The 15,884-nt window shown below is 33.1% G+C and overlaps 1 protein-coding gene across 2 annotated transcripts; it reads left to right on the forward strand.

Annotated features, from left to right (window-relative positions):
* The first annotated feature begins 5,806 nt into the window (after positions 1-5,806).
* Positions 5,807-13,110, forward strand: LOC107851429 (purple acid phosphatase 23). 2 transcript variants are annotated; one of them, XM_016696432.2, is made up of 8 exons: positions 5,807-6,454; positions 7,934-8,125; positions 8,972-9,308; positions 10,102-10,319; positions 10,507-10,697; positions 11,020-11,301; positions 11,641-11,786; positions 12,699-13,110. In XM_016696432.2, exons 1-8 carry the CDS (start codon positions 6,187-6,189, stop codon positions 12,709-12,711), a joined length of 1,647 nt encoding a protein of 548 aa, XP_016551918.2. In that variant the 5' UTR covers positions 5,807-6,186; the 3' UTR covers positions 12,712-13,110. The 2 variants fall into 2 exon arrangements, with proteins under 2 accessions (XP_016551918.2, XP_016551917.2); XM_016696431.2 differs by having other exon boundaries at positions 5,808-6,454; positions 11,641-11,763.
* The last annotated feature ends 2,774 nt before the right edge of the window (positions 13,111-15,884 follow it).

Below are 15,884 nucleotides of genomic sequence, written 5' to 3' on the forward strand. Positions count from 1 at the left end.
GCTAGAAGTTCCTTACTTGCTTCCCTGTGTTTTCTCTTAAACAAGGTTTGAGATGATATATGGTCTTCTCTACCCCTCCTTTCCCGTAAAGGTATTCTCCCATGAACTTTCTATCGTATAATAGTCTCCTCGAGCAACCCATCCATATAAATTTGGACCAGGAGAATTTCTATTGGTTTTCCATCCTTTTTTATTGTAGTGCGAGGCTTCGGAGGCCTTTCAAAAATCCATTGCACTATTAAAATTGGTCCAATCACTATTTAAATGTCTATAATACCATCAAATATTGATCCCTTCTCAGGCCTTGACACATAAACATGAGCAAAATCGTCATTAAATTGTAACAGGGCATCGACACCACCTTCTTGGAACCCTTCAGCCTTATCAGTTCACACCTATCAAACTAAACTATAAAATACAGGATCTTGTTTGAAGGATCAATGTCTAATTGGTAAAAAAACTGCATTCACAAAATCATTGTACTTTATGTGTGTGTGTCACGACAACCTGAACAATAATACATAACTCCCACGCATAAAAGTGGATCCATTCATCTGCACGCACCTTATTCTTCCTACCCCATCAATGTCAGATAGTGTTTATTCTTTACTTTCCATGGTTAAAGTAGTGTAGAAGACTACGGAGGCTCAGAGGGTAACCATCTTCAATGTCAGAGGACTACATGCATGTAAAAAAAAAACAAGTGCAACAATTCATGACTTTTTACCTTTTTGGTTTTCCAATCTATTTTTTATATTTAATAAAACAGTCACCAATTTGGATTAATTAAGGTATGTGATGACTATTAAAAAAAAGGCGAACAGTCGTGACTTTTTGTCTAACATATTTAGAACAGATGATGAATCAAATTCCCTATCTGTTGCAACTGACGAATCAGCATTTAGAAGAAATCAAAACATCTCCTCCAACAGATGGTCCATCTGTCGTAATAGATAATCCATATGTTGCAACAGATGTCTCATCTGTTACAACATACAGACCATATATTACGACAGACGGGTTATCTGTTGTGACAAATGGACCATCTATTGCAACATCTCAATAATAACGGTTGTTATTAAGGGAGAATTTGAAAAGGTGAGAAGTTTGAATATAAAAGAAAAAGTTATTTCGTATTACAATGGAGCTGAAAAGTCATGCCTTTTTGCCTAACACATTCAGATTCAATCCTCTATAAATATGTTTCTCCTTAATCTTCATTTTACTCCACTTTATTTATTATTTCTTGCATTTTGTGTTTTCGTATTACATCTTCAACCACTTCTCTTAAGAGAGTATATTCCTTTCTCGTTAAGGTAAGTTTTTTTGGTGTGTAAATCTACCAGTTAGTAGTATACGTTGTATTACATTCGGACTCTTTTCTTTACTTTTGAGTTTATTTTTTTAATCATTTCATGCGTGTTCTAGATATGGTTGATCCTGTTTGGGACATTTCTATTCTGCGCGACACCGTACGGAAATTTCAGAGGTAGGTTAATGACCTGCAGAGGGAGTTGGTTGCCCTGAGAGCAAGGATGTTCAGAGAGATGCAGAGGCAGATGAGGGCTTGTTGCTGACGGTTAACGATTGACCGACTGGAAATAATAATAATGATGATAATGATAATAATAATAATAATAATAATAATAATAATAATTAGAATGTGTTTTTTCTTTTAGCGTATGTATTTTAATTTTTCTATATTGGATCTATACCTAATGGATTTTGTCTTTCATTTAATGAAAAATTTATTTTTGGTCGACTATGGCTTTTTAATTTTATTTTTAATTTTCATTCTTTCTATTTTTTCTTCTCAATAAATATGTCGACGGTTGGAGGTAAGGAGCAATTTTGAATCCAGTAGCAATAGTAAGAATTTTTGAGCTCTTTCAATAGATGGACTATATGTTGAAACAGATTGGTCATCAGTTGGGTTTCTATCAGCAGATTATCTATCTATTGCAACAGATTTGTTATCTGTTGGAGGAAAACATTCCATTCTTCCAGTTAATGTCCATCTGTTGCAACAGATGGGTAATTTGTTTAAAATAATTTTGTGGTCTGCTGTATTTAGTTCCTGTTTTACCTCTTTTTATTGATGCACAAGTTATTAAGAAAGATATTTTATATAATAAATGATAACATTTACGTTCACAATAATGAGTTAAATATATAAAATTCCATAACAACCAACACCATAAGTTTTTGCAATTACAACGATCATGGTTGATTACGATCTAGGCATGTAGTTCTTTTGTGGTCAGCCTTCTTACATATGGAGCACTTATTTCTTCTTGATGGAAATGATTCTCCGATTCCACGTTTTCTCTTATATGGCCTTCTTCCGAGTTTGATAGTGCTTGGGTCAATATATGGAGGAGGTATTAATCTCCCCAAAAGCTCTGTAGGAGCAACCTAAGATTCTTCGGGAGACACCAGAGTAATATTCCTACTATATGCCCTTTTATATTTTTACACCGAATAATATGTAGATGAGTACTCATAAGTTTTACTTCCATATTTTGCACTGTATTGAGTTTGAAGCGCTGCCATAGTATGTGGTCAGGGTATTTGTCCAAGTCAAAAACTCTGCATATACAAGATCTTGTTTGAAGATAGACCGTAGCAACATCACCATAACCGTTGATACTGAACTTGTAATCTGCTATTGGATGAGAAAATAACCTACTCCCCAGACTGATGTTCGTTGATATTATATTTTTCGCTACTAGAACAAATTGGGTTCCTGCGTAGTTGAACTCAACACGTCTTTCATGGAAAAATTTATCATACTTCTCATTTATTATTTCAAGCCACGATGTGAAATTCTCTTTCATCGCCAAATAATGAATTCACCGATTCAGCTATGTTTGATGTCATAATTTTGCATCTATACAAAAGAATCACTTAATACAACATCATACTAATCTTGTACCTCTAACAAGATATTAAATTCATAAGAATGTACCTATTTGTCGGACAGTATGCCTGGCTCCATCTCTCAAAACCGCATGCATGAGATGCTCTACTGCCTTGGGATGCATATCCATTATTTGATGAAATGGTCTAAAAACTCCTCTCTACTATATGCTTTAGCTGCTTTATAAAAAAGGGTCACGGTCCTTTCGATGTGAAAGTTGGTTCGAATGTTCTCTCCAAGATGCCTGATGCAACAACCAAAGTGAGCTGAAGTGAAGAAAATTGAACCCATCTTTGGAATACTTGGATGCCTATCCGAAACAAAACACAACTCTTTAGTATCTTCGACACAGCTTCGCAGTTGTACAAAAAAAAATCTATAAGAGGCATCGCATTCCTTGTCCACTACATAAAAAGCAACAGAAAAGATGTGATTCTCCGCATCTTGCACCACCACCGCTAGCAGAATTCCATTATACCTGCTCCTCAAGAAGATCCCGTTGACGTCTATGCTTTTCTCAAATATCGAAAACCTTAAATCCAAGTACCATAGGATACAAAAAAAGTACTTGAACCTTCCGTTTTCATCAACATGCAACGATGTCTAACTTTCATGATTTTTGGACTCAAGCATATAATGATAGGCATCGAAGACTGCATACTCGTGCTCGTGTTTTCCCCTAACCAATTCCTTGGCAATCCACATGGCCGTATATATCTTTCAATAACTGACCATGACATCCAATTTCGTAAGGAGTTAATTGGACATATCCCTTGTAAAAAGGCCTTTGCCATTGGGGAATCTATTCTTAAAATATTCACTGAGGACCTTTGCATTGGCGTGAGGATTTTGGCCCGAAATATGCTCCGAACCACATGTGTGATACTTTTCATGTGTATGAATGGCGAATCTATCAGAACTTAAGTACTTCACCGCTCTCAACCACCACTTGCAATTCGGATTAGCACATCTGTAGCAAAAGACTTTGCTCGAATTAATCACCTTCATTATTCTGAAATCTTTTTTCAAGCAAGAAATAAACAAAGTAGTAGAAAGTTCTTTCTTGTCCTTGAATGATATTCCAATGTAAAAGCCGGTCTCATCATCTTAATGATTGCCAGATTGTGTCGATTGAGAAGAATTGTCCACCATATTGTTCGTAGCAACGGGCATAGGTGTTTAATCATCATTTAGAATATTCATGTCCAAGTCATCCAACCTATCATCAAAGATGTCTTGTTGTTGTTCTTCTTCTACATTTTGGTTCTCATTCTCTCTCATCTTTTCAACCACGTACACCCTTAACACCGGCCTGGGTGAATTACTAACATAACCAAGCAACTAACCCTAATCGGTTATCTTGAAAAGTAGTACCCTCTGATTTTTGAACGAGCTATGCATGTAGCTGATGACGAGTTTTTTCGGTTGACATTTCAGTCCACAAAAGATGATGATTAAGTTCACAAAATCATCATATGAAACATCACTTTGGACTGTCATAGCTATCGTCTCTAGCATTTCGCCCTCCTTCAAACGCCATACATATCGATTACTCTTCTCGATCCATTGACCATGACAATCCACCCCTGCTGTTATAGATCCCTCCATTAGTGGTACCTAAATACAGTCATTTGTTAATAATGATATCATAGTAAAATTAACGGTGATTTCATATTGTCGTAACATAAACTTCACAAGATGTGTAATCTATTGCAACATGTGAAAAATATGTTGCAAGAGTTAAGTGATCAGTTGCAACAGATTACTTACCTGGTGGGATTCATGTTACGCTCATGAAGCTGATTTCAACAGATGAGTCATATGTTATAACAGGTGAATCATATGTTGCAACCAACTATACATCTATTGAAGCATCTGTAGGATAGATGTTACAGTACTAAGGAACCTTTGAAGTTGATTCCAACAGATGAGTGACATGTTGTAACAGATAACTAACCTGTTGCGATAGATATTTACTCTGTTGCGACAAACGACGCGTCTGTTGGAATTGAGTTCAGGTTCTATTGCAACAGGTTACTAATCTGTTACGATAAATATTTACTCTGTTGCAACAGACGATGCGTCTGTTGGAATCGAGTTCAGGTTCTGTTGCAACAGGTTATCAATTTGTTGCGAAAGATATTTACTCCGTTGCAACAGGTAACTAGTCTGTTGAAACAGAAATTTAGTCTGTTGCAACAGATGACCATCTGTTCGATTCATGTAATGACACTATCGAACCATAAATATGGATCCAACATATGAGTCTTCCGTTGCAACAGATGACTCATTTGTCACAATAGATTAGCGTTCTGTTTAAACAGATGGCTCTTATGTTGCATTCATGTTCGCGTACTATCTACTGTTGAAAAAACAGCACAATAGCAATTACCCAGACGACAAATTCAACTAAAAATCATAATTTGATTTACCTAAGTCTCCTATGAAGTAATGCCATAGTGGAAAGTGATGTACGAAATAAAATTTGACCTAAGAAATTGGTCAGATAGCAGCAGTAGCGGTAACAACAATAACAATGGTCAAGAAGAAGAAGATAAAGATGATAATGAAGTAGAAGATGATGATAACGAAGAAGATGATGATAATGAAGTAGAAGATAATGAATAAAGCAACAACAAAAATTGATAAGAGAGAGAAAACAACAATGAATGAGAAGGGAGAGAGCGCACATTTTTTTCCTCCGTTTACTATTATATTAGGTTAACATTTAGATCAAAATATAAATTTAAAAACTTATGGATTATTCTCAAACTTTTCTAATTTTCTTAATCTATAATAAAATAATTACCACCTCTACTCAATTATTACGGCTTAAAATCACATGTACCTCATTTTCAAACCTTTTTATCACTTTTAGCTGAAAGCTCCGAACAACTTGAAACATTCTCACGTATTCACTTGCCTAGTAAAATATCATTTCTCTCTTTTTCCTCTAAGAAAAAGTTTACTATACATAAATTAGGAAAAGAAGAAACAGGTAAGGGGATGAATCGAAATTGAACCTCACCATAAAAATTCAGGTTGTTAATCAATTGAACCAGTGACAATCTAACATCCCGACTAATAGAATATCCAGCAGGAATCTGCTTTTTGAAAAAAAAAAAAAAAAAAAGAAGATTATTGTTAGGAGAACACCTCATTCATTTCAATTTCCAACTAACTTAACAAACCATTGAATTTTGTTTTTTGGTCAAACTACAAATTTCATGGAAAAAATAAGAAAATCCAGTTTTTCATAGGTAAAGATGATGAAGAAAATCAACAAAATTTGTGTAGCACTTGGCTTTCATTTTTTTCTTGTAATAGTTGCAGCTACAAAGCCAATACCATCAACATTGGATGGTCCATTCAAGCCAGTAACTCATAGATTTGATCCTTCATTGCGTAAAGGCAGTGATGATTTGCCAATGGACCATCCAAGACTTAAGAGGAATGTTACTTCATTTTTCCCAGAACAGATTGCTCTTGCCTTGTCAACAGATTCATCTTCAATGTGGGTTTCTTGGGTCACTGGTATGTGGTATATCATGTTTTTACTCTTCTCTGTTTCTTTTTTTTTTTTTGTGGGGGGGGGGGGAGGTTTAAATTGTAGGTGGAGGATGATATTAGGGGGTAGAGGAATCAAATCCTCTGCAATAATGTGAAAGTTAAAAGCAGTCAACCAACTACGCTACTAAGATTTCTGTGTGTGTTTAATTTTGTTTCTTTGATTAGCTACTTTTTCAGAGAAGAAATAATACCTAGCTCTTAAATCTTGTTCAGATCACTTAATTGCTAGTTACAATTCTTCCCCCCTTGTCCCCTTGTTGTTCTATTTTTTTCGGAATCTTTACATAAATTGCCAGGCAGATTTACTGTTTGCTTTTTCTAGTTGTTATATATAAATTATATATTGATTATACATGATCATATACATATTAAACGTGAATTATACATTTGTCTGCAATTTTTTGTTTATTCAATGGATGGATGGCTATTTAGATTCGTGGGGAGTTTGGGTGTTTGCTTGCAGTGTGTTAACCAGTAGTTTTTGCTCATATTCCATATATTTATTACTCCTTCCATCTCAGTTTGTTTGTTTGATTTTGACTTGGCATGAAACTTAAGAAGTAAACAGACTTTTGAATCTTGTGGTATTAAAACTAAAAGATATGTAGAATGTACCAAAATGTATTTTAATCTTTTTATCTTAAAATGTCAGCTGGAGAGTTAGAACTGAGTTGTCAAAAAGGGAAAGAGGCATTCTTTTTCTAAACGGACTGAAGAAGAAAGTAAGACAAACAAATTGAAACTGAGGGAGTAAAATATTTGTAATATATTTGATTGTGAAACTATTTATTAGTGTATGTTAACTTGAGATTGCTATAGCAACTCATAAACTTCAAATCCTAGATCCGTCTCTATATGCTTGAGCTGACTGAGGTTCCAACTTTTGACCTTGGTGGCTGTTGTATGGTTCGTAGGGCTTTCCCAGATCAAAGGAATAATGTATACCAATTGAAATATCACTATTTTCACTTAGATTGATTTAATTGATCAAATTATTTAAGAAGTTGCCTTTATGCATGTAAAAGTATTAATGCAATCTGGTCACTTATAGTCAACTTTGGTAAATGTATTGCACTAAACATGTACAAGGGTGGGTAAACTGTTGGAGCAGGTCAAATTGCGCTGGAACTGTGCAAATTTTATACTGTCATTACGAAGAACTTAAGATTTATTACTGTTTGTTGTATTGCTTTTGGCTTTTTGGTTTTGGAATGGCTGTATGCTGTTTTCCTTTAGGTTGGTTTTCTTTGTTCATGTTTTATTATATTCTTTCCATGGTTGATTTATAACTCTTTTGTATTTTAAATTTGGCGGCTTCCAGTTGGTTTTAAGAGATCTTAAACCAAGATGTATACCAATTGCAATATAGCAAGTAATTTTTGTTATGGGTTTAATTGTTCAAGTTGTTTTAAGTAGTTTGTGATTTCTTGTGGTGCCTTCTAGGGGAAGCTCAGCTTGGTCTAAATGTGACTCCACATGATCCAAAAACAGTAGCAAGTGAGGTATGGTACGGGAAGGAAAGTGGGAAGTACTCAATGAAGCAAAATGGGGTTTCGGTTGTTTACAGTCAGTTGTATCCATTTGAAGGTCTATGGAACTACACCTCTGGCATCATTCATCATGTGAAGATTGATGGTAAGATTTTCCACAGAAACTTTCTGAGTTGCTTCATATGTTCCCTTGGCTCACATATCTTTTTTCTGTTTCCTGCTTCAAATTAAGATCCATGTCGATGAAAAAATTCATTCTTGCTAATATTTTGGCCACTTTAAATCTGTTAGTTTACTAGATGCTGAGTATATATGCAATGATGTATATGTATACATGACACTGGTTGCCTCTGAATTACGAGACCTTGAAGTGTAGGAAAAATATAATTGATATATATGCTGTTCTAGTTCTACAAAAGAGATTCATGAATGATGCAAGCTTTCCTATGCTGTCACATATTACTGCTGCTCCTATTATCTCTGATTAATCAATAGGGTGGAGCATAAGCTAAACTATGCGCTTTTGTTTATCTTTATAGGGTAGATTACTCGCAGGACGTAAAGGATCGTAAACATAATAAAACAAACAATGTTGTTTGTGTGGAACTCAAATCTCCAATAAACACTAAGCAGAAATCTAAAACTGTAATTGTTGTAAGTAAACAATGGGTCAGTGTATCGGTCATTTGCAGTCCAGTTCATTCCTTCTTTTCTTTTCTTCTTTTTATAAGTAGTAATCAGGTTCAGTCTATTAATTATTCTTTTAGCGGCATGTGGAATGTTCATTCATCAGAATGTCAAAATAAGAAACCTCATCGTATTTTAGCAGTTATATGAAAAAAGTAACTGTAATTATGGAGGATAAAATTTCTAACTCTTTTAAGGATTGGCACATGTCGGATGTACATCTAGGTGGATGCCATTATTATTGTGTGATAACTAAATACTCTCTTTACTGTCCAGAAATCAGAAGTTTCTTTTTCTTCTGTAGGTGTTGAACCTGAAACAAAGTATTACTACAGATGTGGGGATAGTTCTTTAGCAGCAATGAGTGAGGAACTTGAATTTGAGACCTTTCCATTGCCTGCCCCTAATAAGTATCCACGACGAATAGCAGTTGTTGGCGACTTAGGTCTTACAAGCAATACAAGTACAACCATTGATCATCTCATAATGAATGATCCTTCTATGATATTGATGGTTGGAGATATAACTTATGCGAATCAATACCTTACAACTGGTGGTACAGGAGCATCATGCTATTCTTGTCAGTTTCCAGATGCACCCATAAGAGAGACATTTCAACCTCGATGGGATGGATGGGGAAGGTCATCTATTCTTTTCTTTACATAACTAATCTCCTTAGTCTTTTAAAACCTTTTAGCCCTTTCTCTATATCTTCCTTGACAAAGAGTCTCCCATCTTGCACCTGTTGTTATTGTTGTACAATTGTCTTTGCTATAGCGTATTGCTATGAAATAGTCTTTGCTCTGCAAATATGCCTTGCAATTGAATTTCTACTGATGTTCTCTCTTTAATTCTTTAATTTCCAATTCTTATCTTGAGAATTTAGTTGAAGAAACTAAAAGGCGTTTTCATCTTTATAGCAATTGGAAAGGAAAAAAAGATGAATTTCTTATACTAGTGATGCAGAAAAAAAACGTGTGCCACTGGAAAATGCCATTTTGTTATAGCTAGACATGTTATGAGCACAATCATTTGAAGGGCCAATTGCAAGGACAAGCTAGGTATCTATTGTGATGATATCATTTGTTACTGTCTAGGTGTCTATAGGGCATACTATATGCATATATATGTAACTTTTGAGCAAGAGGGATGCAATCGTCTGTTTCCGGTGAAGTTCGTGTATATGCTAGTTACACCATTCAGTGCTCATCAAATAGATACATTCTGGCTATGAATTACAATCTACTAAACATCATATTATACATGCCTATGAGACAGAAAATGAACTGTTAGAAAAAGGAAAAGAAAGAGACACACTGAAAGTAGTTGGTGGTTTGGAAATATTTTGACAGGAATGTGATTTTCTAAGGTGCTTTCTCAAGTGAATGAAAGGTTTCAGTGGAGAAGTATGAATTGAATAAACTGGAGTTGCAGGTTTATGGAGCCGTTAATCTCAAGAGTTCCAATGATGATTATTGAAGGAAACCATGAGATTGAGCCTCAGGCAGCGGGGCTGACATTCCAATCATACTTGGCTAGATTTTCTGTTCCTTCAAAGGAGTCTGGCTCCAACAGTAATCTCTACTACTCTTTTGATGCTGGAGGAGTCCATTTCATCATGCTAGGAGCCTACGTTGACTATAATCAGACCAGTAAGTGATTAAATTGCTTAAGTTAATAGTTAATACATCATTTTTCATTTTTCACTTTGGTATCTTCAGTCGGTGCCTATTAACTTCCAATATTTGAGGTATACTTGCATAAAAAAGATCATGCTGCAAATATGATGGATTTTTTAAAACTTTGTGGAAATATACTGGGTATGTTGTTGTATATCAGGTGCTCAGTATTCTTGGCTTCAGGATGATCTGGAAAAGGTAGATCGTGGCGTGACTCCTTGGCTGGTGGCTGCATGGCATGCTCCTTGGTACAATAGCTATTCGTCACACTATCAAGAATTTGAGTGCATGAGGCAGGAAATGGAAGAAACACTATATACATATCGCGTTGATATAGTTTTCTCTGGTCATGTAAGCTGAAATAAACTCCTAATCCAGGCTATAGATAAGCAAATTAATGACCTCAGTTCATACGAAATTTTCTAACACAGCCTATCTAAACAGAATTACCAATCATTTCCCTTGAGAAAATTTCAATTAGGACTTATCTGGCCTTAAAATAATAAGCTATTTTTACTTCTGTTCTATCTTTTATCAGATGATGTTATAGCTCATAAGAAATATTTCTAGTGTAATTCAAAAATGCATGTTTATGTAACAGTTGACAAACCTTATTACGATTTCGTCATGAAAATACAGGTTTCTCATGTTAAGTTGTGTAAATTTATCTCAGGTGCATGCATATGAGCGAATGAATCGAGTCTTCAACTATACCTTGAATCCATGTGGCCCTGTTTACATAACAGTCGGAGATGGTGGTAATATTGAGAAAGTTGACGTTGATCATGCAGATGATCCTGGGAAATGTCCTTCACCAGGTGACAACATTCCAGAATTTGGAGGTGTATGTCACTTGAACTTTACCAGTGGACCTGCCAAAGGAAAATTTTGCTGGAACAGACAACCAGAATGGAGTGCACATAGAGAGAGCAGCTTCGGCCATGGGATACTGGAGGTAAGCCAGAGCCTCAACTGTATAACTTTTCTTATTCTAGAGGCAGTTATCGAAAGGAAACATATGCAACAAAAACGGATGATTGATGTTGATTGAGAATTTGATGATGTATAAAGGAAATGGCAAGTATGAACTGCATCCAGTCCTAAATCATTCTAAATGTTGTAGTTCTTTCTCTCTTGGCTGCAAGACGAGAAACTGGGTAGAGAGGTAATCAGATAATAGATCCTCCCCCTAGTCATATCCTCTTTCAGACACTCTTTAACTTAGTTCTTTGTCTTAATTACCATTATCATCTTTTTTTTTGTTTCACATTCTCTTCTTCATTCATACATGCAGATGGTAAATTCAACCCATGCGTTGTGGACTTGGCACCGCAATCAGGATATTTACCGTGAAAACAGTCATGGTGATCAAATATACATTGTACGACAACCTCAATCTTGCTCTGTTGCCTCAAAGGTACCCTTTCATCTACCTCAAAGGTGATTGCGGACATTATCTTTTTTCTTTTTCAATAGGTACTTGATCAACAATGGGTTTACTCATGGAATCTTCAAATTATACAACAAAGTGAAATAGTTATGGAACAGGAATATCTAGTGATTGGTTATATCACAAACTAGAAACTGTTACCACTGGTTTGAACATTTCTTTCAGTGCTTGGGTTAAATTCCCCATGTTGCATAATGGCACAAACTTACCCATTAGTTCTCAGAACTTGCAGGGAATCTTAGCTCTGGCCATTCATTATATAGGTGTTATAGAGTCTCCAATAAGGTTATATGGTTCGGAGGGCTATAGTCCAAGGAGGATATCTCTCAGCAGCCTAACTCGCACAGCCATATTATCAGAATATAAAAAAGTAACACTAACATATTGTTGCTGTCATAGTAATTACTACAAATATTCACCAAAAGTATTTGAATTTTCTATTACTGCAGTTCTCTTATTTTTCTTCGGAAAATCGCTGTAAGGACTTCTTGGCTAGTTAGTCATTGTGATTTTTTTTTTTGGTTTAAACTACCCGGTGTCCGGTACCCGTTTTTTAGGAGTCCGACTATATCCGGATTCGCCCCGCGTCGGGCCCCATTTGGGGGGGAGAGCTCCCAACAGAGTGCTTGTCCATACCCAGGGTCGAACCCTCGACCTCTGGGTAGGTTTGGGCAGCCCCTTTCCGCTGCGCCACCACTGCTGTTGGTAGTCATTGTGATTGGCTGATTGCAACTTCAAAGCAAATGATTTCCACCTACAATAATCAGAACATGATGTTACCACCTTGCAACGGCTCTATTTTTTTCATTATCATATGTTCAGAACACGAGTCTCAAATCTACTGTTCGCTAAAGTTCCTCTTTTTTTCTTAACAACTGTATTATTGCATTGGTACTGAACAGGATAGAAGGTTGAGTCCATCAATACCACCGGTGTTGGACATTGCAGCTGCACGAGTATCCTCTTTTCTTTATTACATAATTTTGCCCGTAGTTATCCTCGTAGGCCTTCTTAGCAACCACTGAGTAATTGGAAGTTGTGACATAATTTGCTTACACTATAGTGATCTTGCTACTGAGATTACATATGTTGGCGTTGTCAATAGCAGATTGTACACTACAGTATTGTTAATATTCAACTTCTGTACTATATGTATCTTTCGCTTTTGGAAAGGCAACTGGTATTCTGATAGACTTTTCTGTGAAAACAGTAAATAAGATGTTTTACGATAAATGGTGAATATGTACACTTTATCATTTGCATTTGTATACAAATAAGTGTATGAATTTATTGTAGTTTCTTGAGTCTAAAATATATAAATATGCAATGTGTTATTCAATGTAAATGTATCACTAGTATTTGTATTTCAAATTTATATAAACAAGTATCATTTGTATGCGTATGGTTCAAGTTGTATAAACACGTACCATTTGATACAAATGTAACATTTGTATTTGTATATTTTAACATTTATATTTATATATTTTATCATTTATATTTGTATTATCAATAAAATACAATTTGTATTAGTGAATATAAATTGTCAACTTTAAAAATACAAATGACATTGTCAAGGGCAAATTCATATACGAATATAATTTGCGGTCAACTTATAAATACAAATACAAAATAGTTCTTTAAATATAGATGCATTGACGAAAATAGAATATCAATACAAATAAAATGAAACCACAAAATATAAATATAATATACAGTCGATTATAAATACAAATACAAAACAGTTATTTAAATTACAAGTGTAAATTGTATGAAATATAAATGATGGTGTGAACTATAAAATATAAATACACGTGTGAACTATAAAATACAAATACAAATGTGAAATATAAAGTATAAATACTAGTATGAACTATAAAATATAAATACAATTATACCAACGAATATAAAAAGGGAAACTTTCAAAAATAATCTATGTTTCAGCAAAATGAGAGTGATTTTAGTCTAACTTTCAAAATTATAGTTATAGCCTTTCTTTTTTTGCTTCTTCTTTTCGTTTCTTTTTTGTTTCCTTCTTTTTATCCTCTTTTCTATCTCTTCCCCCTGGTTCTCTTTCTTCTTCTTCTTCTTTTTTTCTTTTTTTTCATTTTTTTTCTTTTTTTCCCTCTTTTTTTCTTTTTTTTTTGTATTTTATATTTTAATTTTTTTATACTTTTAAAAAATATGATTACGTCGAGTACAAATCATGGATGATGACCAATACATCATAATCACTCATTGTGTTTGTATTCACTACTCACTAGCATTTTTTTTTACTTTTTAATTTTTTTCAATTTTAATTTTCTTTTTCGTTTTTCGTTATTTCTTTTTGTTTTTTTTTTCTCTCTTCTATCTATAACTTCTATTTCTCTTTTTTCTCCTTTTCCGTTTTTTTTTTATTTTTCCTTTTTTGTATTTTTTTCTTTTTTGGTATTTGCTTTCACATTATTTTTCTTTTTCATATTTTTCTATTTTTTGATTCCTTTCTTGTTCTTTTTTTCTTTTTTTTCTCTCTCTTTATTTTTCATTTCTTTGTTTTGTTTTTTTTATTTTTTTATTTTTTTCTTCTTCTTTAATTTGTCTGTAGCTTATATTTCTCTCTTTTTTTTTAATTTGTTTATATTTTTATTTCTCTTTTTTTAATTTTATTTTATATTTTTATATTTTTGATAAATATGACTATGTCAAGCATAAATCATGGATCATAATGAAAAGACCACAATTGTTTATTGTATTTGGATCGCACCATTCATTGATAAAATTGTATTTGTATTTATAGTTTACATTTGTATTTATATTTTATAGTTCATGATATCATTTACATTTTTGTATTTGTTGATACAATTGTATTTGTATTATAATTTGCGCATCTATTTATATTTATATTTTATAGTTCGTATTTCTATTTGTATTTTATAGTTCACACTTGTATTTGTATTTTATAGTTCTCGTCATTATTTATATTTTTTTAACATTTACATGTGTATTTTAAAAAACTATTTCGTATTTATATTTTATAATTGATTGCATATTATATTTGTATTTTGTGGTTTCATTTTGTTTGTATTTGTATTCTTGATGCATTTGTATTTTTAAAAGAACTATTTCATATTTGTATTTTGTAATTGATTGCATATTGTATTTGTAGTTTGTGGTTTCATTTTGTTTGTATTTGCATTTGTATTCTATGTTCGTTGATGCACTTGTATATTTATAAGAACTATTTTGTGTTTGTATTTATAAATTGATCGCATATTGTATTTGTATTTGAAATTTTACTTGTTTTATTTGCTTGTATTTGAATTTGCAGTGGACAACATCATTTATTTTTTTAAATAATTGAAAAAGAATTATAATTTTTCTTTCTACGAACACTTATATTTATATTTATTGATACGAATTGTATTTTATTAATGCATATTGAATAATAAAAATATAAATAATAAATTATAAAAATACAAATGTTAAATTATAGAAATACAAATGTTACATTTGTATCAAATGATATATGTTTATACAACGATACTTATTTATATACAAATACAAATGATAAAATTGAATACAAATACTAACGACGCATTTGCATAGAATGACACATTTTATATTTATATATTCTAGATTCAAGTAAATACAATTAATTTATTTATATATAATAAATTGTATTCACGGCTGAATTATTCAAATACAAATAATAAATTTATTTAAAATTATATAATATGATATGAATAAATATAAAATATAAAAAATATATAAAATATAAAATACGATAACACCACCAAAAAGAGAGAGGAAAGAAAAAGAAAAAACAAAAAAAAAAAGAAAAAAGAAAAAACAGGAGAAAAATGACCCCAAAAAAACGAAAAAAGGCCGTAAAAAAAAGGAAAAAAACAAAGAAAACAAAATAAATAATTTTGTTTTTCCCCATTTAAATATTCATTCGCCTTATAAAAATCCACACCTTGAATCAGGGAATATAATGTTGTCCCTTCGGGGACATCCGATAAAAAAAAAATAAAAAAAATCAGGGAGCAATGGGAAACGAGTATAGCAATTCACTGACGTTATATTAATAACACATACGTAACAACAAA

Source organism: Capsicum annuum, chromosome 12 (genome assembly GCF_002878395.1).
Source record: "Capsicum annuum cultivar UCD-10X-F1 chromosome 12, UCD10Xv1.1, whole genome shotgun sequence".
Classification (NCBI taxonomy): domain Eukaryota; kingdom Viridiplantae; phylum Streptophyta; class Magnoliopsida; order Solanales; family Solanaceae; genus Capsicum; species Capsicum annuum.

What these genes read in the sequence shown, in the direction of transcription:
- LOC107851429 (XM_016696431.2), top strand. Translation starts at nt 6,187, where the DNA reads ATGATGAAGAAAATCAACAAAATTTGTGTAGCACTTGGCTTTCATTTT. An exon ending in GTGGGTTTCTTGGGTCACTG is followed by an intron (nt 6,455 to 7,933) that starts GTATGTGGTATA and finishes GGTGCCTTCTAG; the next exon opens with GGGAAGCTCAGCTTGGTCTA. An exon ending in CTTGCTCTGTTGCCTCAAAG is followed by an intron (nt 11,764 to 12,698) that starts GTACCCTTTCAT and finishes GGTACTGAACAG; the next exon opens with GATAGAAGGTTGAGTCCATC.